The sequence below is a fragment of the Triticum aestivum genome, chromosome 3A, assembly GCF_018294505.1.
Source record: "Triticum aestivum cultivar Chinese Spring chromosome 3A, IWGSC CS RefSeq v2.1, whole genome shotgun sequence".
Taxonomy (NCBI): domain Eukaryota; kingdom Viridiplantae; phylum Streptophyta; class Magnoliopsida; order Poales; family Poaceae; genus Triticum; species Triticum aestivum.
Window position 1 is genome coordinate 636,837,808 of NC_057800.1, and position 8,874 is coordinate 636,846,681.

The window sequence follows — 8,874 nt, forward strand, 5'->3', positions numbered from 1 at the left end:
TCACAGAAGATACACCCAAGAGTCAAAAGTAATTAATAACTGCCATCAGATCAGAAGATACAAAATTTGGCATGATATATTGCTCCCAAAACAATTTGTAACATAACACTTAATTGAGTAAGAATTTACAGCCCAAAATTGGCTAATCCTGTGGTAACGTACGCATGCTGAGGTCTTTTCATTTGATATGATAGTTCAATCCCACTTGTCTTTTACAGCTACATCAGGATCAAAATTGTAGCATCATACATAATTGCAATCCTAGGTCTAAGAATTTACAGCCCAATCTTCTGAACCAACTGCAACTTGCTTGCATCACTAATCCCTCTATGATTCCTGAGGTTTTCATCACAGGGCCCCCAACCCAATCCTCTGGGCCCATGTGTATCCATGTCGGCAGGAGCTAAACTGAAGCACCATTTCTTCTTCAGAGAAGAAATCGAACATGTCCCACATTCGTGTCAGCAGTTCGAGCCGAGGTGAAGAAGAATTTTATTGAAAGTATCTGTCGTTCCAGCAGCAAAAGGAAAACACCTGTCAAGCAAAACTGTGTAATCATCTGAATCTAAAAAACAACAACTTAGGAAAGGGAACTGCATATTGTGTCAGAAAGTTTTATGTGCAATTGTACTACAGATTCTGTAAGATCGTTGTGGAGTAACGCCCAGAAATCCAACAATGAACAATACCTGTATCCTCCAAACAAGATATGATGTATGTTAAAGTGTCAGGCAAAAAACTACTGAATGTACAAGACCCATCTAGAAAACACCAGCCACAAATTGTGTCAGGATTTTTATTTTGTAAGCAAAACACATATTTAAGTTCTGAGCACACGTAAAATACCAAGCACATCTTCAGTTCACTACAGCAATCGAGCTACAAATTTTGACCATTCTGCAGTAATGCCCAGAAATCCAACAACAAAGAAGTTACAAAAGTCCGGCTGCATTCAGAAAAAATAGATGAACATTCACAGTAGTTCCACAGACCCCGGTAAGAAAATCTAAACCTATTTCTAGCCTATAACAAAGATATTGCAGAATTAACAAAGCTTATCTAGAACAACAGGACACGGCATGTATTCAACAATTCAGTAGCAGTGCTAAATTCAGAAAAAGGGGAAACGAGGTTCAGCTGACATTATCTACTGCAGAAATTAAGATCCACATTGCACATCAGAAGATAGCATCAAACTTAACAGTGGAGGATTGGGTACATATCACGTCCTAGTTAAGATACCAAACAGTAATTCCATCACAGAAGACACAACCAAGAGTCAAAAGTAACTCGTAACTACCATCGGGTGAGAAGCTACAAAATTTGGCATGATATATTGCTCCCAAAACTGAGCCATGATGCCGTAGAGTATATGATATAGAGTAAAATGCTTATGGTTTGCTTTTAGCAAACAAAGTAAGCGTAACAGTAAAGGTTGTGACTAGTTTAACTAAGTGACTTAGCCGAAGTGGTATGATGAGATCTTGAATGACTGAAGCAGTAGAGAGGCCGGATGTGAACATCTTCAGAGATGGCCGTTGTATGCAAGAACTCTGTTAAGCGCACTGACTTCCATGGCAGGATCCCAGCAGGGCCGGTGCCACTGCCGTCATTGAGCAGGGCAAGGGCGCAGATAGCTCTTCCCAGGACCAGTTCATCTCTGGGTCCGCAAGAATCTTCGCCAAGAAGTCGTCTTCCAGTTCCACCACGGGATTTGGCGCGGAAGGAGGGGGCGAAGGGACGGGCGACGGCAGATTTGATGGAGGGGGCAACGACGGTGTTAGACTATGTATAGCTTCTGTACCTATGTACGTATTGTAACAGAACCATTATATATAATGAGATATGCCACCCCTAGAGGGTTGTGCTGGTTCCCAAAACTTATTGTCTTACATGGTATCACGCTAGGTTACGATCGCTTCCGCTTCTAAACCCTAATACCCGCACCGCCGCCGCAGCCGCGGCCGCCTTCACCGCCGCCGCCGCGCCACCGATCGCGCCGCCGCCATGTCGAGCGCCGCCACCACCGGTTCCACTGCTGCGGGCTTCCTCCCGGCCTCTCTTGCGGCTCTGCTCAACCTCCCGCTCGATGCCGTCTCCGTTCCCGCTCCGATCGGGACAAGGAGCATCGGCTCCGTCTTCTCCACGCCGCCGGCGCCCTCGCTTGGGCGTGATCTCGTGGTCCACACCGCGGCGCCGCCGTCCGCTGCGGACTCCGCAGGCGTCGTCCCGCCGCTCTTGCCGCAAGCGGATCACACCGCCCCGCTGGCGGGGTTGGCGGCGTCCGCCCCGGCTGCGGGCCTTGCGGCGTCCGCACCGGCCGTGAGCTTTGCGGCGCCCGCCCTGGCTGCGGTCCCGCCTCCTCCCGCATCGGCTTCGGTGCCTCCGGCTGCCTCCATGGTGTTTGCACCCCAGGCAGCCTCATCGATGGGATCGTCTTCGCCGCCGCCGTTTCACTTCGGTCATCTCATCACCATCAAGCTCTCCGCCGACAACTACATCTTCTGGCGTGCGCAGGTTCTCCCGCTCTTGGGGAGTCACTACCTGCTAGGCTACGTCGACGGATCGCTTCCCTGCCCACCCGCGCTGGTAGACAGCGTGCACGGTCCGGTCTACAATCCGGCCCATCGCGTCTGGACGGGGCAGGACCAGGCGAACCTCTCCTCCATCCAGGGGTCGCTCTCGCCGGCAGTTGCCGGCCTTGTTGTCTTCGCGAAGACGTCTCATGAGGCCTGGACCATCCTTGAGCGCACCTTTGCAGCGCAGTCCCAGGCTCGTGTCTCTGCACTCCGTCGTCAGCTTGGAGAGTGTCAGAAGCTTGACTCCACTGCCACTGAGTTCTACAACAAGGTCAAGGGCCTCGCCGACACATTGGCCTCCATTGGACAGCCCCTAACCGACTCCGAGTTCAACTCGTTTATTGTCAATGGTCTTGATGAGGAGTATGATGCCTTAGTCGAGATCATCAACGAGCGGGGCAACTCGACACCCATGCTGGCACACGAGGTTTTCTCTCGGCTCCTTCTCACTGAGCAACGGGTCGAGACTCGCCGCACCAGGGGCACTGGCTCCCTCTCGGCCAACGCCGCCACCAAGGGTGGCCGCTCTTCTTCATCACCCCGGTCTCCCTTGGGGCTGCCACTGTCGCCCGCCTCGGCCCCCCCACCTACTGCGACCTTACCGGGGGCTGGTGGTCCACGTGTGTGCCAGCTTTGTGGCCGCAATGGGCACTGGGCCTCCAAGTGTCATAAGCGCTTCCAGCGAAGCTTCCTTGGTCTTGGCAATGACGGCAAAGATACACGCAACAATGCCCGTCAGGTCGCCATGGCTGATCGTCCCTCGCCGCAGAAGCAACAGGGACACACTCAGTCCTACTCCATCGATCCACACTGGTACATGGACTCTGGAGCGACAGAGCATCTGACCAGCGAGATGGGGAAGCTTCACACTCGTGAACCCTATCATGGCTCCGACAAGATCCACACCGCCAATGGAGCAGGTATGCACATCTCTCATATTGGTCAAGCATCTCTTCTCACTAGACATGCCAATAGGAGTCTTCAGCTTCGCAATGTTCTTCGAGTTCCATCTGTGACCCGTAATCTTCTTTCAGTTCCTAAACTCACACGTGATAATAATGTGCTTTGTGAATTTCACCCTTTTGATCTTTTTATTAAGGATCGGGGCACGAGGGACATTCTTCTTAGTGGGCGGTTGTGCCAGGGCCTCTACCGTCTGGAGCATCCTGGCGTCGCCCGTGTTTTAAGTGGAGTTCGGGTCTCTCCGTCACAGTGGCATGCTCGTCTTGGTCACCCGGCCACACCTATTGTCCGTCATATTTTGCGTCGTCATGAGCTTCCTAGTTTGTCTAGTAATAAAGATGTAGCAGTGTGTGATGCTTGTCAGCAGGGGAAGAGTCATCAACTTCCTTTTTCGGAGTCCAGTTGTGAGGTGAAACATCCTTTAGAACTTGTGTTTTCAGATGTATGGGGTCCTGCTCAGACTTCTGTCAGTGGTCATAATTACTATATCAGTTTCGTTGATGCTTATAGTCGCTTTACCTGGCTTTACCTTATTAAACGCAAATCTGATGTGTTTGATATTTTTGTTCAGTTTCAAAAACATGTTGAACGTCTTCTCAAGCACAAAATTGTTCATGTCCAGTCGGACTGGGGGGGCGAGTATCGCAACCTCAACTCCTTCTTTCAGTCGCTTGGGATAGCTCATCGTTTAGCATGTCCACATACACATCAGCAGAATGGTTCAGTCGAACGTAAGCATCGTCATATTGTTGAAGCTGGTCTTACTCTTTTGGCCCATGCCTCTGTTCCGTTTCGGTTTTGGAGTGATGCTTTCACCACTGCATGCTTTCTCATCAACCGTACTCCCACTCGTGTTTTAAACATGAAGACTCCCATTGAGGTTCTCCTTAATGAACAACCTGATTATACCTTTTCAAGGTATTTGGGTGTGCTTGTTGGCCGCATCTTCGTCCATATAATAAGCGCAAGCTTGAGTTTCGTTCTAAGAAGTGTGTTTTTCTTGGCTATAGCTCTCTTCATAAAGGTTACAAATGTCTTCATGTTCCCACTAATCGTGTCTATATATCTCGGGACGTCGTGTTTGATGAGCATGTTTTTCCCTTTGCCAAACTTCCTGTGTCCACTGTCGAACCACCATCTCTGCATTCATCCTCTGTTGCTTCTGACCAATTTGATGATGTTGCATACTCTCCTTTGCTGTTACCTAACCATGGTGCAGGAACCGGACGTGGGGCTCGTTTGGAGCTTTTGGAGGATTCACCATCATCATCACCGCCTTCTGATGGGCACGTTGATCGCCCTATGTTGCATGGCATCGATTTGCGTGCCCATGCATGGTCACCGGAAGAGCCCGTCGCGCCGAGCATCTCCACTGCTCGGTCCGTTACGCCAGCGACCGCCGAGTCTTCAGCGGCTCGGCCTGTCACGCCGTCTTCGCCCGCGGCTCGGCCCGTCACGCCGTCTTCGCCTGCAGCTCGGGTCCGTGACGCTGTCCTCACGTCGCCTTCATCCGCGGATCGGCCCGCGACATCGGCCGCGCCACGGCCCACTATGCCGGGCTCGCCATCGGCCCGGTCTGTGACGCCGGCGTCGCCAGCTGCTTCGTCTGCTCTGCCGGTTTCGCCGGTCGGCCGACCTTCTTCGCCGACCGAGCCCGAGGCTACTGTGTCTGGCTCCTCGTCACCGGCTGACTCGTTAACGTCGCCGTCCTCCAGCCCGTTGCAGGCTGCTCCGTCGACCTCGATGGTTCCTGTGTCCCGACCACATACACGCAGTCGCAGTGGCATTTTCAAACCTAAGGAATGTAAGGATGGTACGGTTGCTTGGTTGGCTGCTTGTTTGGCTGCTGCTGTTGCGGATCCATCTTCTGAGCCTCGCTCATATCAGGCTGCCCTGCGCATTCCACATTGGCGAGAGGCTATGGAGCAGGAGTTTCATGCTCTCCTTCGTAACAAGACATGGACTCTCGTTCCTCCACCACCACGGGTAAATATTATTGACTCAAAATGGGTATTCAAAGTGAAGAAGCATTCGGATGGATCTATTGAGCGTTACAAAGCGCGACTTGTCGCTCGCGGTTTTCGGCAGCGCCATGGTCTTGACTATGAGGACACCTTCAGTCCTGTCGTCAAGCCTACCACTATTCGGCTTCTTCTCTCCATTGCTGTTTCTCGTGGTTGGTCACTTCGTCAACTTGATGTGCAGAATGCTTTTCTACATGGTTTTTTGGAAGAAGAGGTTTATATGAAACAGCCGCCTGGTTTCTCTGATCCTGATCGTCCTGACTATATCTGTCGTCTCTCCAAAGCACTATATGGTTTGAAGCAAGCTCCTCGTGCCTGGCATGCCCGCCTTGCCTCCGCCCTTCGTGCTCATGGGTTTGTGCCGTCCACTGCTGACACTTCATTATTTCTTCTACAGAAGCCAGAAGTCACTATGTATCTTTTGGTATATGTCGATGATATTATCCTTGTCAGCTCTTCTCAGTATGCTGTTGATGCTCTTGTCTGCTCTCTTGGTGCTGATTTTGCGGTCAAAGATCTTGGGAAACTTCACTACTTTCTTGGAGTTGAGGTCACTTCTCGTGCTATTGGTCTTGTCCTTACGCAGAAGAAGTACTCCTTGGAGTTGTTACAAAGAGCGGGCATGCTGAAGTGCAAACCGACCACCACACCCATGTCGTCTACTGACAAGATAACAGCTGTTGATGGTGAGCTTTTGTCTCCTGCAGATGCCACAGAGTACAGGAGCATTGTTGGTGGACTTCAGTACTTGACGATCACGAGACCAGATATCTCTTATGCTGTTAACAGGGTTTGTCGGTATCTTCAGGCTCCCAGAGATACTCATTGGGCTGCTGTTAAACGCATTCTTCGTTATGTTCAGTTCACCCTGACATTTGGTATGCATATTCGGCCGACTTCCTCTCGGGTCCTTTCGGCCTTCTCTGATGCAGATTGGGCTGGTAGCCCAGATGACAGGCGATCCACGGGGGGTTATGCAGTATTCTTTGGCCCTAATTTGATCGCCTGGAGTGCTCGGAAACAGGCTACTGTGTCACGTAGCAGTACTGAAGCTGAGTACAAGGCTGTGGCTAATGCTACTGCAGAGATTATTTGGGTGCAGTCTTTGCTTCAGGAGTTGGGTTTGTCTCAACCACAGCCTCCTATTCTTTGGTGTGATAACATCGATGCTACATACCTTTCTGCAAATCCAGTATTTCATGCCCGAACGAAACACATTGAAGTTGACTATCACTTTGTACGGGAACGTGTATCACAGAAGCAACTCCAGATCAAGTTTATCTCATCTAAGGATCAACTTGCAGACATCTTCACTAAGCCTTTACCACTGCCACAGTTTGAGGCTGGTAGGCGCAATCTTACCCTTCTCAGTTCTTTAGAAAGTGGCTAAGATTGAGGGAGGGTGTTAGACTATGTATAGCTTCTGTACCTATGTACGTATTGTAACAGAACCATTATATATAATGAGATAAGCCACCCCTAGAGGGTTGTGCTGGTTCCCAAAACTTATTGTCTTACAGACGGAAACAGGAGCTGCCGTCTGGCTGCGAGTGATTCGTCCATGGGGGCCTTGCTCTTCTTGGGTGCAGACGCGTGCAGAGATGGCGGGGAAAGACGAGGGCCATCGTCCGGCGTCTTCCTCTTGCGCGCGGACACCGAGTTCTTGGAGGCGAACTTGAGGAACCGCGGGCTCTGGTAGATCTTGCAGAGGCAAAGAACCGGCCTCGGCTCGCCGCCGTCTTCTTGGCCGACGCTGAATTCCATCATGAGCCACTCCGGCGGCTTCTTGTCTTCCTTGGGACTGGGCGTGTAGGTGAACTTCTCCAAGCGCCCGACGGCGTGGCCCTCGGCGCCGACGACGTCATTCCCTCGCTCTTGTTTCCACGTGCCTTTGCCTCCTCCGACGATCCGGCACTTGCGGACGTCCTGGGCGCTCCTGGGCTTCACGAGGCTGAAGAAGTACCAGTTCTTGCTCTCGCCTTGAGCCCTCGCCGGGCCTGGCAGGCGGCCGGAGACGAGGGAGGCCGGATCTGTGGCGTATACGTCTGCCTCGTGGAAGAACTGCTTGGTGGCGTCCGGGAGGGGCTGGCCGGAGATTCTTGGGCGGAGGTAGAAGGAGACGAGCTCGCTGTCGGTCGGGCAGAAGGAAAAGCCGGGCGCGGGCTCGGGAGGAGGCGGCGGCGACGCGATGGGCGGAGGCGAGGTGGGTGACGCGCGAGGGGTCAGGAGGGAGGCGGCGGCGACGTCATGGGCTAGGGTTTGCGGCGGCGGCGGGTGGTACGGAGAGACGCGGCGGCCGGCTCCCCCCCATTCGAACGACGGGTACGGGAAGCAGGCGAGCTCGCCCTCGCTTGAGTAGAAGGAGGAAGAGCCGGGGAGCGGCAGCGACGCCATGGGCGGGCTAGGGTTTGATGCGAGGAGGGGAGGAGGAGGGGGGCGCGCCGGAGGCAGGGAGAGGCGTCGGCGGCGGATCCAAATTTATGGACGCGCGAGCTGTGTTGGGGGTTGGGGTCGGGGACTTGGCGCGTTTCCTCTGGCGGCCCTCCCCAACTTTTCAACCCAATGGCGGTAACCGGATTTGAAGCGAAATGTTTCCATTCCTTTTTGAGTTAGCCTTGAAGCGAACTTGGAAGGCCAGGTGCGCACGATTGTTGCTAGTCGGATTGAGCTTGGGACAATTTCCATTGTTGGAATGGGGGAAGGGGGGGTCGGTGTTGCGATGAAGCTTTTGCCGTGCCGCGGCATGCTGCAGTGGGAGCATCGTCGGGGCCGTCGGTGCTGCCATGGAGTGCTGCGATGTAGCTCGCCACGAGAGACCGCCCATGCTGCAAGGGGGCTAGCCTGCTGCGAACTGGTCGCTGGTAGTGCATCGGTGGCAGCACAAGCGAAATGTTGCGACGCAGCTCGCTGAGAACATTGATGTTGCAGTCATCGCCATCCCCAGCAGATGTCGATGCCGGAAGAAAAGGAGGTCGAGGGGCACTGCTGTTTGTGGTTGCAATGGAGGGATCAAGGGCGCTGATGTACTACGTTTTTTAGAGAAAAGATGAGAGACTAACTTTACATATAAAGCCCACAGGCGAGAGTGACCGGTACAACCAACCAAACAACCCAACAGAAAGAGTTCACGACAGTTAAAGGCTGCACATGCATCATTACACAAATTGACGGCCAGGCCAACTACCTACGCACAAAAGACTGGAAACTAAGAGAGCCCCAACAACAACCTAGGGCGTCGGAGGTTGATCCTGGTTAGAGATAGAAATCGATGTTGCCCGAATACGCGAGATCAGCAGCTCTGTTGCACC

At 52.6% G+C, this 8,874-nt stretch overlaps 1 protein-coding gene across 1 annotated transcript; it reads right to left on the reverse strand.

The window, feature by feature from the left end:
* Positions 1-1,556: 1,556 nt before the first annotated feature.
* LOC123057061 (uncharacterized) lies at positions 1,557-7,960 on the reverse strand. Its single transcript, XM_044480224.1, has 3 exons — positions 7,884-7,960; positions 7,089-7,694; positions 1,557-1,785 (listed from the first exon to the last, which is right to left on the reverse strand). Exons 1-3 carry the CDS (start codon positions 7,958-7,960, stop codon positions 1,557-1,559), a joined length of 912 nt encoding a protein of 303 aa, XP_044336159.1.
* Between the last annotated feature and the right edge of the window lie 914 nt (positions 7,961-8,874).